Raw genomic sequence first — 17,044 nt, 5'->3', positions numbered from 1 at the left:
TAAAAAGTAAACTATTTTTCCATGTATAAACATACAAGTGAATTTGATTGAAAAAGTAGCTATATTTTATATATTTTAGCTGATCAATGTACAAGTGAAACCAACAAATTGCATTACATTTATCTCTAGCAGGTATTCAATACAGACAGTGTACACTCAAAATACAAATAGTTTTTTCCAATTAGTTTTATTTTCCTTTAGTTGTCACATTATGCATTTCAGATATGTGCGTCATTGTATTGGCTATCCTGACTAAGATGTAATAAATATTATTTGTTTACTCTTTAATTACTCCTTGACTATAAGCTTAAAACTCAGTTTATTATACAATATTTGATGCAATCAGATAAGTAACCGCATTGCATTATATTTATCACCAGCAGGTATATTGTCACGTCCCTTTCCTTTTTAAAAAATCTAAAAATAATAAAGAATTGTAAAAGTGAAGCTCTTATAGGTATCTCTGTTTTTCAGTGTCGTATTTGCTTTTTTTTTGTTTTGTTCTCTAAACCTAAAAAAAACGCATGATGTGTTTCAGGTGGCCTTCACTGTACATCCTGATTAGTGGTGAAAGTGGTACAGTAATCATAGTGACACACATAATAATCGGAAGAGCTGTACATATGTATAACTGACTACTGACTTTAGCTTTGTGCATAAAATAAGCTACTACCTGAGGGATGTAACAGATCAAAATAGACACTAAAATATTATAGATGATTCTGAAGGCCTTCCTTTTCTGCTGGTTCTCAACAGCTCTGCCTCTGTCAGTTTTATTGTGTCTGTCTTTCTCTGTCATCTCTACATTCTTTCGATCTCCTGGTCCTGGACGCTTTAGGGCACGAAGGACAGACACACAGCAAAAGGTGATTATTATCACAGCAATGCAAAAAAGAATCAAGAATATATCATCTGGAAAAAAGTGTGTTCTAAATAAAATGATCCTTAAGGCGTTTCCCACTCCAATCAACCAAGCTGCCACTGCCAATGCAATCCTGTACTGAATGCCCTTATATCTCAGGAATGTTAGAGGTTGAATCACTGCCAGGTAATGTTCAGTGCACATGCAGATCTGGAGAAGAGGTCTGACAGTCCAGTTGAGACCAACAAAAAATATAACCAATTGATAGTTTGAGCTTAAACCAGTGTAGGAAAGGATTAATTCTATAAAGCAAAAAAAACAATAAAACAGCTCAAGTACAGTAAGGTTCAGTGAAAACACAAAGTTGGGCTTTATTATCTTAAGAAACACCCAGAGGGACCAGCAATTGATCGGCATTCCCAAAAATAAGAAAAATGCTGTAAAGGTAGTAATGAGAAGACTTCCCAAGTGTTCTTGACAAATGCATTTCCACTGTAGAGCTTCCTCATTCACTGAGATTGAATTGTTGCTTTGAAAGGATGAATTGCACATGGTTCTACTAATCTGGGGAAGAAGAAATGAAGTAGATTCAAAAATATAAGCAAAGTTAATACAAATTAAAAGAAAGTCCTAACTGTATTATTTTGGTTACACTAATAATCCATACTATAATTAACTTTGCAACTACGTGTCGGGTTTGTTGTTAGATTGGATTAGATTGTTAGGGTTAGTAGAATAAGTTGACATGTAGTTGCAAAGTTACTTATAGTCAGTAGAATGTATGTTGGGGGACCATCAAAGTAAAGTGTTAGCAGATAATAAGCTGACAGTCTCCATATACTGTAATAACTGGTAGTTGGCATATAGTTGCAAAGTTACTTATAGTTAGTAGAATGTCTAAAGTGGACTATCAAAATAAAGTGTTACCATAATTTCTAAAAAGGACTGATTTCTGGATCAGACTTTGCAAATATTTTGCCACTATTAGATTGTGTGAAATGTCATACCTTGGTTGATGAAACAGAATGCAAAATACACTAAAGAATTGTTTCGTTTGATCCGAACAACGACGAGCCACCGAAAGTGTCTGACTTTATTTTATCCATTCATAAGACAATGTCTGTGCTCATGCATATTGTGTTTGCATAGGATTGTCCTTGTTTTTTTTACCCACGTGATTAACGTTTGCTTATGAATATCAATATTTGCAACAGCATATTATGAAAAGGTGCAATATTTGAATTAAAAATTATGGTCCTGTATTTTGACATTTAGTCTGAATTTACAGAAGTATAATTGATATTTTCAGTAGGTGTACTTTTTTCGGAGAGGGTCACCCATAAACATGTTATCAAACTGGTAGACATTTTGCCATAAATTAATTAGACAGGTAGACAGTTTATATGCATAAATTAAACTTAGTTTAGCTTTCCTTTAACCATTAAAAAAGTTTGTTCTTTATAGTATGAATGCAACCAGGATGCATTACATTTGTCATTTTGTCATTGTCATGTGACCTACAGTGTCAGTTGTTTCACTTGACAGTGTTTCACAATTTCTCTCCTATTACCACTATGCCTCATGAGATAGTAAAGTGTTCATCAGATACGCACTTCAGAATCTCACTAGACTTAGCAGGTCATCCAAAATGTTTTTGCTTATACTGTTAATTCTGATATACTCTGTTTTTTTTATACATGTTATCAATTACATCATTACTCCAGTTTTCTGTTCCAGTCTTGCTCTGGCTGAAAGTGCAACCGGTCCTACTCGACCCGCTCCAAGCTGGATTTCAACCGGTGTCTCCAGCGTGGAAGGCGGGCGCGCAAATTTGCATTTGAGGCCAGGGGAGTGCAGTTTACACACACAGCTCTTACTGGCCTACGTCCGTTAGACTCACCCCTCTTAGTCTCACTCCCATCCGGGTCAATGGCACCAAATGTAGGCTAAGCAGTCCTACTCGACCCGCTCCAAGAGGGATTTGAACTGGGGTCTCCGGCGTGGAAGGCGGGTGTGCTAACAAAGTCCTACTCAGTCCTACTTGACATACTCCAAGCGGGATTCGAACTGGGGTCTCTGGTGTGGAAGGCAGGCGTGCTATAACAAAGATGCCTTGCGGCCAGGGGACTTCGGTTCGAATCCAGCTCAGAGTGGGTTGAGTAGGATCGGTTGCATTTTTGAGGCCAGGGGAGTGACGTTTACAGCCACAATTCTTACTGGCCTTCATCCATTACAAAAGGATAACAGTATAGTAACAGTATAGTGATACAGGAGAGAGCACTTAAAACTCATCAGATTTAGAGGAAAATTAAATTATTTTCTTTCAAAAAAGGTGGCGTAAGAATATGATATTGTATTAATATTTTTCAAAATGTGCGTGCTTTTGAACTAAAAGCCTTAATGAAGTTGTTTTATGCAGTCCTGTGATCACAAAGCAGAAGCAAAACATCCTTGTATAAGAACGGCAATACAAAAGTTGTTGATTCTATCCTGAATAGGGATGATACCCACTATCAATTTGATAGATATTAGAATTTCCTTGTATAAGAATAATGGGTGAAACAGAATCCGAGAAGTCCAGCTTTATGAAACCTTCAATCCTGTGATCAAGTCATTCATGCTAAACCACTCTTTGATGCTTGATCCTTAAAAATACAGTGATGATCATCAGTCGTTTTATTGTGTACTTAATATTGTTAATATAATCAAGTGTGTAAGAGAGAGTGTGTGACTGCAGAGGTGCTCAGAAGGAAATGGTAGGGGGTGGTGTTGGCAGGGCGAGCAGGGTCAGGGGGATGAAAACATACTGAGAAGAAAGAATGTGTTACAGTGTGTGTCTGGCCATGTGAAGAGTGGGGATGAGATTTACTGAAGGCGACAACAGACATTTTGCTCTCGGAGTCAATAATCTGGATGTACTTTGTAGTTTTTAGTGTTTTTGTGCTATGATACTTAATCAAGAGGAACAGTTAAAAAAATCTGAAGTTTAAAGATTGACCCAATAATGAAGAATTCAATCCGAAGGAAAACAACCTCCAGCTCAACTATAGCTAAAGCCAACATGTGAGTAGGGATAACTTTATATCTCCCTTTTGTATCTCATATTTACGACTTTATGTCTCGAAATTAATTTTGTTGCCTCAAATTTACAACATATTATGTATATATATATATATATATATATATATATATATATATATATATTGGCACTTAGAGGCTTTTGCATCTGAACTCTTCATATATATATGAAGAGTTCAGATGCAAAAGCCTCTAAGTGCCATCTGAAATGTTCTTCTAGAATGAACATTTTTATCAAGCTCGTATATTTAAGTTCAGTAATTTCACTTAAATGACAATTAATAGGTCATTTTCATTGCCATGTAAGTGAATTTACTGAACTTAAATATACGAGCTTGATAAAAATGTTCATTCTAGAAGAACATTTCAGATGGCACTTAGGCTTTTGCATCTGAACTCTTCATATATATATCTTTTTTTTTTTCTTTTTTTTTTTTTTTGAGGTTAATATATCCATTGATACATAACTTTTCCTTATGCAAATGTATCGCTAGTTAGAACAGTGGCAGTCAGATAGCAAGATATATTTACCTGAAATAAAATGGCATTATTATGCATTATAATAGTTTGGTTTTGTTTGTTTGTTTAATATTTATTTGTTTACTTTCAACTGAAAATCGGTCCTAAAATTGTTTTCACATACAACACCCAGTATAAGAGGCCATCAGTCAAAAGTCACTAATCACAAGCACAAAAATGTATGACGTGATCTGTTTTGATGCCCATGGAACATCTTGTCACCTGTTGCATTCCATTTTTAACATCCATTATGAACTTAAATAGGACAAGTGTGTCAAGGTCTTGAATTTGTCCTCAAGTCAAAGTCACATTCATGTTATCTTGCTGTCTCTTGTTGTCCACGGGCTAACAACAGGCTGTTAAGTCTTTAGTTTTATTCCCACATTGCAAAAAAATACTTCTTAGTTTGTTTACCACATACTTTATATTCAACTGGATAATATGATATTTGCTTTCAATTCCTGGGTTATGCCAATTAAGGTTTATTCCACCACACAATATAAACAATTATATATATATATATATATATATATATATATATATATATATATATATACATACATATATATATATATATATATATATATATATATATATATATATATATATATATATATATATATATATATATATATATATAATTATTATTTATTTATTTTAAATTTATGAGTGCATTTTTGAACAAAACATTTTAGACCATTAGCATAGTGGCGGGCGTGTTGAAATGTATGGGTGAAGCAGGATTCCTCTTTCTGACCTTGTCCAATACAGTTCCTCATGGGGTACATAACTCAAATATTCAAGCACAGACCTCAGAGGTTATACTGATCTGGGTAACCTCTTTGAGGGTCATGTACCAGAGAGACAGGATTCCCCCCACCTCTAAAGTTGTTGCATTTAGCTGTAACAGAGACCAGCATTTTTCAGGCGAGGCTTCTGTAATTCAGTACGTTTGGCCTTTTCGAGGTGCTGGGTCATTAACATATCTACGAGTTAACAACATAGATACTTCTGGTCTCAGAATATGCTAAGACCCTATATCCTAGTAATACAGAGCAAAGGTATTGTGCTAAGTTGTGCTTCAGAGGTATTTTTGCTTAGTTTTGGGTTGCCCTTGCCTTGACTGACCAGCATGGGCTGTTCCCATGTCCCCACCTTCCAGGAATGAAGACAGCATGATGAATATCTATGCAGGAGTTGTAAATCAGATTAGCTTATTAACTTAGCACCATCTGCTGAGCAACATACCATTACTGCAGTAAAAACAAAAACAAAAATTGTAAAAGTGCAATTATGATCATATAAATTACATTTTCATTACATCTCTTGCTATTAGTCCCAGGAAGTTGTTGAATTATTGAATCTGTTGACTATGTGAATCTGAACATACTTCTGGGAGTGATCCTGCATCAGATGAGCATCTAAAAATAAGATTTACCTAAATAGATGTGTGACCGATGAGTGAGAGAGACAGAGTGAGAAGGCTCAAATTATTTCATTAGGAAAGCAAGCTTGTGGTTGTTGATTCTCGTTACACTTGGTATTTCAGTTATAGGCCAGGTGGATCTGAGAGCGCACTCAGGAACATGCTGATCTTCTATTAAATTAGATGATGCTGTTCAGCTTATCTAAGAAATTCTCCAATAACAGAATGCATAAATGCCTCTATGTTAGCATATCTTTGTTATCTAACCTCAGACACACTATTCATATGATGTCCACACTTAGTCAGCTTTTTTTATTATTGAAAACAAACCTTTTTGAAAACGCTCTTCAAAGTGGATCAATTTGAAAACGCTGTTTTCGCGTTGTAGTGTGGACTGTCAAAATGGAGTTATTTAAAAACAATGCCATAAGTTTAGTCATGTGACGCATACAGTATAGGCCACCAATAGATATTCATGTTTAGGCCACCGGTATTGTGTCTGTTATGTGCTATTCACTTTCACACTGTTGTTAAAATATGTTACTTTGCACACTCTTCATATCACAGTCCTGCAAAGATAACAGAAAATGTACTCACATGCTGTCCTGCGGCAATAGCTACAGGCTATGACTGAGAGCAGTTGCGTTTTGGACCAAACATAAAACACACTGAGTCAGTGTGACCAAGACACATCAGAGAATGGTGAAATATTTTGCTAAATAAAATGATCCTGCCAGAAGAATTGCGCGATAACTTTATTATTTATTTGTTCGTCTGTATCATCTCAGCGAGCTTCCATGAGGTTTTACGCATGCGCAGTAAGGTGAATTTAGCGTTTTCCGACGTTTCAGTATGGATGAGAAACTTTTGGAAAACGCCTGAAAACGCTAGTGGACTGAGAGCGTTTTCAAACGAAAACGCCATTATCAAATGTATCCGGATGTAGTCTGATTGCTATCACTATCAGGATGTTAATAGATAGAGTAGCCTATAACAAAAAGTGTTTATGTAAACATTGCGTACACCTTTAAGATTTTAAGAACACTAAATGCACATTCAATACAATTTATCTCTTTTTTTTTCACATGGGTAAACATGATTGGAAAAGTATTTCTGAGATCTAACAATGTAGCCTAATTTCTCACAGGATATAGATTTTATATTTTTTTTATTGTTGATAAAGGTACTTATTTTTGAATGTCACTTTAGCAGATATTGCTCTGTATATTATCTGTTGTCCTTTAAACCAAGTTTGAACTGTGAACAGGTGTGCACTCTCTTGAACATATTTTTTAATAATGCGTCATTCAGGTTGTCAAACCCTCTTTTAAAAATATAATTATTAATCGGATGACACATTATTAAAAAATCTGTCAAGAAGAGTGCACACACACATGCAGGGAGCTATGGTGGCTGTGAAATTATGGCAGCTGTGTGGTACTTTACACTAGACAAATGTCTTTCACCTCTTACTCATGTTACGAGGACATGCTGTCACAGTGTTATTAATTATACAGAACGTAATTAAGTGAACACATGCCTGAGTGAAAGCCTCCATGAAGTTGTCTTTTCATGCTCTGTGGAGAATAGTCATCCATTCATTACTCTTTAAAGTATTTGTTTATGCATGTTTAACACCGGAGAACTATTTCACAGTTTGCTTGGAAGCTAAACGTTGAGCCCCAGTCATGGATTGATGGCCTAGTTGAAAGGAAAAGCTTTTCAATAAATGTAATTTGAATAATTTGAGTCAAGAGAGTCAACAACAAATAATTAATGATAAAATTAAATAAAACAAGAGGGGAAAAGGTTTCAAGGTGTCAAATTCTTAAAGGTCCCATGACATGAAATTTCCACTTTCTGAGGTTTTTTAACATTAATATGAGTTCCCCTAGCCTGTATATGGTCCCAAAGTTTCAAAAAATTTTAATCGGTGTAAATCGAGCTTTTGCTATTTTTCTCTGCCTTTGAGAAAATGGAAGCTCAACCGGGCTGATCGTGAATCTCCTCTTTATGACGTCATAAGGAGAAATGTTACCTCCCCTTTCTCTGCTTTGCCCGCCCAGAGAATATTTCTGCCCATGAGAAAATGAGCTAGGAAGTAGAACGCGCGTGCGCGATTTTAGTTTGTCCACGAGAGATATCATGGCTTTTGAGCGAGCGAAGCATAATAATTGTTCAATAATTGGATGTACAAATGAACATCGAATGGTCAATACAGAGCTGGGCTTGCTGAACGTCAGACAAGTAAGTCAACAAATTATATATTGTGTGTTGCTTTACTGTTTATGGTTACCTAGCTTCTTACACATAGAATGTGGCTGTCACATTAGCTATGCAGCTATGCAGTTACTTGTGCTAATGTAAAGGTAGACAGCATCAAGTTACACATACTGTAACGCGAGTGTTGTACATTTCTTTGTTATTTGGATAACCGTTTTCCTGTTGGTTATATGCGCGATATCCGCATTTCAAGATCGCAGAGCTTGATGTAATTGTAATAAGATAAATTACAGACGTTACAGATCTCTCATGAAAAGGCAACAGTAGGTTCGCGTTAGCTACATGATGATAACTGTAAACCATCCGAATAAAGTACCGTATCCAGACTAATATTTTAAACTAACCATTCGGAAACGTCCGGCTGGAGCCGCTGAGTTGCAACTTCTTCATCCGTTGCTTCTCCATCTGGATCAGATTCTGGGTCAAACTGAAATGCTTGAACGACTGCGTGTCTTCGTGCCATTGCAATATATCCAACATAAACAAACATGCATGGTATCGTTGCGCAAGATGGTCAAGGCCACACCCACCCTCCACCTTGCGCCGCCTTTCTCCTCCTCATTAGTATTTAAAGCTACAGACACCGAAACTGCCCGTCTGAAGGAAGCTCATTCTGGGACTGGCTTGTAGTGGCTATAATTCTGCACCGAGGCTGAATTTTTGGAAAGAGATTTCAGATACAGCACTAAGGACCACTAAGGACTATATTAAAGCCTACAAAAAGTAGCATGTCATGGGACCTTTAAAAATGTAGTGTTCATGCTGATAAGTGTTCAAGTGTAATATAATTTTCAGGAAATTTTTCAATTTAGTGACAAAATTTTGTGAAAATGTGGTTTAAAAATACAGCAACAAAAAAATACACATGCACACATCTTAAAACATTGTTTTCAAAGATGTTTGTAAATATATTTGTCAAGGATATATATATATATATATATACAGTGGGGAGAACAAGTATTTGATACACGGCCGATTTTGCAGGTTTTCCTACTTACAAAGCATGTAGGGGTCTGTCATTTTTATCATAGGTACTCTTCAACTGTGAGAGACAGAATCTAAAAAATCCAGAAAATCACATTGTATGATTTTTAAATAATTAATTAGCATTTTATTGCATGACATAAGTATTTGATACATCAGAAAAGCAGAACTTAATATTTGGTACAGAAACCTTTGTTTGCAATTACAGAGATCATACGTTTCCTGTAGTTCTTGACCAGGTTTGCACACACTGCAGCAGGGAATTTGGCCCACTCCTACCAACCAGTGAGAATTTCGGCTCTCACAGACCTGTTAGTTTTTCTTTAAGAAGCCCTCCTGTTCTCCACTCATTACCTGTATTAACTGCACCTGTTTGAACTTGTTACCTGTATAAAAGACACCTGTTCACACACTCAATCAAACAGACTCCAACCTCTCCACAATGGCCAAGACCAGAGAGCTATGTAAGGACATCAGGGATAAAATTGTAGACCTGCACAAGGCTGGGATGGGCTACAGGACAATAGGCAAGCAGCTTGGTGAGAAGGCAACAACTGTTGGCGCAATTATTAGAAAATGGAAGAAGTTCAAGATGACGGTCAATCTTCCTCGGTCTGGGGCACCATGCAAGATTTCACCTCGTGGGGCATCAATGATCATGAGGAAGGTGAGGGATCAGCCCAGAACTACACGGCAGGACCTGTTCAATGACCTGAAGAGAGCTTGGACCATATTCTCAAAGAAAACCATTAGTAACACACTACGCCGTCATGGATTAAAATCCTGCAGCGCACGCAAGGTCCCCCTGCTCAAGCCAGCGCATGTCCAGGCCCGTCTGAAGTTTGCCAATGACCATCTGGATGATCCAGAGGAGGAATGGGAGAAGGTCATGTGGTCTGATGAGACAAAAATAGAGCTTTTTGGTCTAAACTCCACTCGCCGTGTTTGGAGGAAGAAGAAGGATGAGTACAACCCCAAGAACACCATCCCAACCGTGAAGCATGGAGGTGGAAACATCATTCTTTGGGGATGCTTTTCTGCAAAGGGGTCAGGACGACTGCACCGTATTGAGGGGAGGATGGATGGGGCCATGTATCGCGAGATCTTGGCCAACAACCTTCTTCCCTCAGTAAGAGCATTGAAGATGGGTCGTGGCTGGGTCTTCCAGCATGACAACGACCCTGAACGTTCTGAACTTGATAACCTACAGCGAGAGCCCTTGCTGAACTCAGAATAACAGGGCTGGATCCCCTCCTTCTCTTTGGAGGCGGAAATAGAGTGTTGATACGGATGGAGGTGATAGGCCACTGAAGACTCTATCGCTGGGGGTCCGGCCAGCCCCAGCTCTCCCATTCCCTGAATCTCCAGCTTAGAACATCCCTTGGTCGGGAGCTTGCTCTTAAAGGGGCTACCCCAATGGCGGGACATCTCCTTCATGCACGCCGGCATGGCGGGTAGGAGTTGTCTCGCTGTGGTTTGAGCAGGCGGTAGCCTTTTTCCGTCATAAAGGTCCCTCTCTGCTCCTTCTGCATCCTGCGTCGCGGGCCACGCTAGGCCCAGTTTAGCCGCGGCTCACTTGCACACCTCGTGCAGGTTACCGTCTGCCTGAGAGCCCGAGTCAGTCGTGCAAGGGGGTCTAGACTGTTGGACAGGGAAGAGAGAGTTTTCTTCCTCCTCCTCGTCATCCATGTCCAAATCGAGGAGGTCAGAGTTAGCATCGCCCTCTGCGTCCTCGTCTCCCGGCTCCTCCTCCTCGTGTGCGAGAAGGCCATCGAACAAAGGAGGCATATCCGGGGATCCGGCTTCCATCATATCAGCTCGCGTCTGATGGTCAGTAGCCTTAGGTTTCGCGGCAGCTCCGGACAGACATGGGTCTTGCTGACTAGCCACCGCAACTCTCAGCCTTCTCTCCAAAATTTTCACCGGCATTGACGCACAGTGAACGCACGTTTGCGGGTCCACGAGCGACGTTTAAGCGTGCATAGCGCCCATACAAACGATGCACATGGGATGGGGGTCCCTGCCCGAGACGGTTGCTCCGCATGACGCTGGACACGGGCGGGGTGCAGGCTCCCTGCTTTTCGACTCATTCCCTTTGGCGGGGGTAATGACTGTCGACATAGCAGCTGAAGAGAGAAAGAGTGATTCAATGACTCGTCACGACACGTTAGTCTGAAGGTTCACTAGGGTAGTTAGCCCTTTTCACGGCTCGCCTTAACGCGTAAAGCTTAAGGATGGCTTGACGCCACTGAAAAACCTACCGCCGTAGTTTAACACGCGATAGAACAGAATAGCTCGCCTTGACGCGGACACTATTCCGTGTGACACTCAACACAGTCCAATCCACTGATGTCGCGTTCGGTGGCGTAATCCAATGACGGTCCGCCTGTTGAACTGTTCAGCGAAATCAGCGACGAAGTCGGACGTGCTGAGAGAGCTTGTTGTAGTCCCTCACGGGAAGAAAGCGAGAATGACTTCGTTAGGGGTCGACCTGAGTGATATAGGTGGGGGCGGAGCCTGATCTCAGGTCGACCTGTCTGTCAAAGACAGACGTGGTGGCATAGGAGCTTCCGTAGTTGGTCACGCCCAAAGCAATTCCCATAGTGAAACACCGAGCGAAGTTAGAAAAAGAACATTATACGTTAGTTCATTGACAGATTGATGTTACAGCTTATGGTCATGAAAAACTTTTTTTCGGTAAATGTAGGCTTGTCCGTGATACGTAACGTTATCTATGCAGTGTTAGGTACAACTGTCAAGGCTGAAGCGCTAAAATTTTACTGATCTGTTTAAAAAATAACCAGTCTGTGAGACTATGACAGTTATTAGGCATATAAACAACACATAAGTTACTCAGACAGGAGCTAATACCTTTTTCAATGTTCTCGTTTATAAAGCAGTCTGGTGAGAAATGATTCGCGCAAACATGAAAGCATTGACGTTGATCGTGGGGAATATTCCCTTCAAAAACAAAACTCAGCCACTGCGTCTTCAGCGGTTCGGATTTAGGAACATCAAAATGACTGCTGTGTTCCTTATTGCACCCAAGAACAGAACACCACAATCGCTTAGACGCCATTCTGCCCCAGCATATCAACAATGCGGACTATGATTGACAGCTTGCTCACGGGTCTGTGTTGAAACGCTGCTGTCAATCAACAGTCGTGGGAGGGGCGTCCGACCGTGTGACGTCACTAGGTCGAACTGCTTGATTTGAGAGAGGGGAAAACATATAAGGAGATTTAAAAAAACAAAACACTGGATGGATTTTTATCATTTTATGATGGTTGTGTACAGACACTGCCAACACACATTTCAGTACAATCAACTTGTAAAAGTGCATGAACCATTATATGACCCCTTTAAGAATGTAGATATCTGTAAAGAAAAACAAGACACAAATTCTGAGGAAGAAGATCATTTTTGAAGTGTTCATTATCTCACATTTTTTTCACCTGGCATTATATAAATTGCATTTTAATGTATTTTTGAATACATAGATCCTGGCAAACAAAAGAAAAATGACTCTGTGCTGAATGTATGGGTTGAATGATTCAGAAATATTAGAAGTTTATATTCTTACATCTTTTTCCCCCCACAGACATTCACATGCTCCTCAAATCAATACCAGGCCAGTGTGTTCGTCTCAGATGAGCAGTGTTTTCACCGGTGTGTCACCGCTATTTGGAACAACACAAGCTTTCCTGTTGAGACTAGCCCAGCTTGAAGCTCAGTTGGTCTTGAACCTGATTAGTAACATTGCAGCTGGAAATAATAGCAGTTATGGTAACCCCATTGTTCCTCTAAGTCTCTTACAGCCTGCTGGCATTCAAAGATCCTCATTTTTGAACATGTACCAGCCCCCAGGGGGTTTTACCCTCTCCCATCTATTGCACAAAAAAAACATGAATTCCATACCTCACAGGGAAAGTTACCCCTCATCATCATTCACAGAAATTAATTCAGTTACTGTGAATAAGGATAGTGGTGACCTTCTAGCAAAAGAGATCAATCAGGAGAAAATACCCATCATTAGTAACACAAAAGTGCCACTATCAACATCTGAGAAACCTCTCGTTAGATCCAGCACCAACCATCTTGGCAAGCATTTTGCCTTCAAACCAGATGTGGACTGTTCTCGGTACCAGTCAATGACAGCCAAAGCAATGATTTCTCCTGATAGACCACAAATTGAAAAAGTAGAGCCAAAGCAACAAGCAACGCAACGTTTTCCAACAGAAAACCTAATCAAAGCTTTAGCTAGCCTTGGCCTCTCTTTTGAGGACCTAGAATTACTCAGTCACTTCCCAGACAACCAGTTAACAACAGAGAAACTTCCCTTCATTATACAAGACATCCAACAACGCAAAGAAGCAAAGGGCATTTATCATGGCCATGCTAGATGGAACTCATCTGATCCGGTGGAATCAAACGCTCATGGGAAACATCATGATCAAAGGAGTATTGGTGAATGGCAGGGATCTGCTTTACCAAGTCCCTATGGGCAATCCTGTCCATCCTCCCATTCCCATAGATCCCTCAGCGCTAAAAGACACAGCACATCTGAGGACATTTATGAGCACTTCTCAACCCAGTCTAGAGCATTGAAAAGATTAAGAGATTCATCAGGTGAGTTTTTATTACTACAACTGCACCAATGATCCAGATTAAACTGTGGCTATTGTAACTTAAAATATCTAAAAATGTTGGTTGGAAAAATGGAACATCAAATTATTGAAATTATAGAAATTATGGTATTTATTTATTTATTTACTATAACTTTATCTCTTACAGAAATATACAGCTTGAAAAAAGATTGTATCATAGGTTTCACGGCAAAGAGTTTGACAAAACCCCTTTCTCTCTACCTTTTAGGAAGTCGATCCAATTCCTTCCTTAAGAGACTGCAGCATGGGCCTGCTGATGTCACCAGGTGGAGGCCTGGTTCAGTCTGTTTTCCCTCTCCTTCAAAACGCAGCATACGGCACAGCTTTGTCTCTACAGGCTGTAATAAAACAACACATTATACAACAAAAAGATCCTTGTCCTCTACACACAGATCCACCACTTTCAATTCCATGAGAAATGGTCAGCAACAGTCTTTTCCAGTCAAGTCTGCAAAATCAGAAGGAACCACTGAATCCATGAACATTCAGATGCCAGTAACTAAGATGACTGAAAAAACATCATCACAAACTGTAAGCTCTTGCAGGTGTAGCAGAAGTGAATTACAAGTGATTGTTTTTTAATATCATTATGATAAGAATAGCCAGTCTTATTAAAGGTGTTTAAAAGTGTAATCACAACCACCATTATTGAAATGCCACCATTAAACCATTAAATAGTGTAATCACAATCACCATTATTGAAATGCCACCATTAAACCATTAAATAGTGTAATCACAATCACCATTATTGAAATGCCACCATTAAACCATTAAATTATCAGTTTGGTCTCAGCATTGCAGGCCGAAAACACACAGTTCACACTAACACAGTCCCATGTTAACAAATTTGGAGACAGGGACCTCTAGTGGTGTGAGATTTTGTTAGGACACTTAAATGTTTCGGAAAAGAAACAGCACAGATATGTGCTTTAATATACAAACTCAGCACTCTTTTAATAAAGCTTTACTTTTTTTTCCCTCATCGCTCCTGTGTTTTCCAACAGAAGGGTGTAATTCGTGTGTCTGGAATCTCTCTTGACTACTCTAAAAGTGAACTAATCAAAATGGCATCTCCTTTTAGTCACCCTGTTGAGGTTTTAATGGCAACTGAGGTTGACATGGAAACCTGTCTAGAGTGGAAGAAGGTATGTGCTATTTTAGAATATAAACTTAAATTTCATTGAAATCTTTTAAGATAAACAGAATATCCGTAATAGGCCTATGCATGTTAAGCAACTAGTTAATTGTGAGATTTGGACCTAAACTAAAGTGTTACCGAAAGTTTTGACAAAAAATCCCAGCTAACAGGGAACGTTAAACTTTGGATAATGTTCTGGTAAGGTTCTTCAAACAAACGTTCTTCCAGTAACATTAACAGAACGTTCTTTCATAGTCATCTGGTATTTAATAATGTGCACACAACATTAGCTCAAAAACATTATTTATACATCGTTCATGGAACTTTTTTTTCCGGAAACCTGTTTTTTATTTTATTTTATTTTTTATGTTACTATTGAATGTTCTCTGAACACTCTGAAACGTTCCCATAATGTTTGCAAAATGATCACATTGAATGTTCCATTAATGTTCTCATAACCAAGTAAATGTGTTTTTAAAACGTTCAGAGAACATTCAAAAATAAAGTTTTATATCTTAATGGAAACATTAGCAAAACATTCTTGGAACATATTTTATTTGGGATAATGCTTTCTAAAACAATTATCAACAGACATACAGCACTCCTATATCAGCTTGTGTGTGTTTTCCAGGCTTTATTGATGCTTCCAACTGAATTCTCAGCCCAGGAGATGGTAAAGGTTTACTCTGCTATCCCGGTTCATATGAGACAGCAAAGTTTAGAGCTGGTGTCCCAAAACATTGACCTTAGTTCACCTGTGAGTTAACACACTTATGGATGGATGAAAATAAGTGAATGTTTCCTTGCATAAATACTTAACTTTTTGTTTATTTACTTATTGGGTTTGATTAACTTTTGCCTTAGGTGTCAGTGTTTCATGCTTTTGTGGGGCCATCAATGTCAAATGCAAGTATCACTTGTTCTTGAGACATTTCAAATATTTAAGCTTAATAAAAACCTTTTCAAGAGTTTTTATTTTAACTTCCATCCATCCTCCATGACTCTTAACAACAAGTCCCCACTGTCCTTTAGGGGCTGTTGACGCCTTTGGACCATTTGCTGGTTGTATGTAATGTACCTAACCAGCCCTGTGCTGCAACAGGAGTGCTACGGCTGCTAAAACCCTTTGGAAAGGTTTTCAGAACTCTGGTGTTTAATGGAAACAAGGTAAGCTATGCCGTTGCAGAACACTAAAGACATGTTTGACTGCATATATAAAAGGAGTAAAAGTGAAAAATATGTGAAACCATGAAAGAGTTTGACTTCATTCCCATGGTCATTCGGAAGAAATACATTATTTGAGTCTAAAAGATCAGTGAATTTATGATGTTTTCTGTTTTCTAGATGGATGCTGAACAGTGCCTTTGGAACAAGAGCAGTGTCCATATGGTTTTAGAAATGGAATCTGCTTCTGTTGCTCTATCTGTATTTGAGTGGTCTCAAAAAATTCCTTGTCTTTATCACAACCATCATCTCTCTTTCCGCAGAGGATGTAATATACAGAAAGATACATCTGAGGCCAACTCAGTCAAATACCCTCAAAGTTTTTCCCCTTAAATTTGGTATATTTTCATTACCTGTGTAATAAAATACAATGAAACAAGGTCATAAGAATATTATTGTTTGTCTTTCTCTTTTTATAAAGTTGTATATTTATGAAGAAGAAGAAGAAGATAACAATTACAAATTTTTATCAAAATATTTAACTACAGTCACTGCACGGTCATGGAAAACCTGGAAATATCAGACATTTTTAAAAGTCTGATTTACAGGCCTGGGAAAGTAAATAAAAAAAAATTCTATTCTTCCATGAAAAAGTAATGGAAATTTAAAACCAGATTAAATTATTCTGGTTATCTTCTGCTTTATAGTATTTCATTGACCAGAAATTGTGAGTGCAATATCCATAAAATGATTTTTTCAAAGTCATTATCAGTAATCTCAATCAACTAAAGGCCATGAAAAAGTCATTTGAAATGAATAGGTCAAAAATTGTGGGAACCCTGTAATTAATTGAATACCAAATTGTCAAAATTACATATAATTATAGGACATGGTTGTAATTATAGATCACTAGGTGACAAACC

General features: G+C 38.4%; 1 protein-coding gene across 2 annotated transcripts; it reads left to right on the top strand.

Annotated features, from left to right (window-relative positions):
* The first annotated feature begins 3,632 nt into the window (after window positions 1-3,632).
* On the top strand, window positions 3,633-16,560 carry LOC309494089 (uncharacterized protein). 2 transcript variants are annotated; one of them, XM_082163297.1, is made up of 8 exons: window positions 3,633-3,925; window positions 12,754-13,781; window positions 14,028-14,350; window positions 14,824-14,964; window positions 15,589-15,714; window positions 15,822-15,863; window positions 15,990-16,124; window positions 16,302-16,560. In XM_082163297.1, exons 1-8 carry the CDS (start codon window positions 3,867-3,869, stop codon window positions 16,512-16,514), a joined length of 2,067 nt encoding a protein of 688 aa, XP_082019423.1. In that variant the 5' UTR covers window positions 3,633-3,866; the 3' UTR covers window positions 16,515-16,560. The 2 variants fall into 2 exon arrangements, with proteins under 2 accessions (XP_082019423.1, XP_082019424.1); XM_082163298.1 differs by lacking the exon at window positions 14,824-14,964.
* Window positions 16,561-17,044: the final 484 nt, after the last annotated feature.

This window comes from Leuciscus leuciscus, assembly GCF_965113295.1.
Source record: "Leuciscus leuciscus genome assembly, chromosome: 3".
Lineage (NCBI taxonomy): Eukaryota > Metazoa > Chordata > Actinopteri > Cypriniformes > Leuciscidae > Leuciscus > Leuciscus leuciscus.
This window is presented reverse-complemented; position numbering and strand designations above follow the sequence as displayed.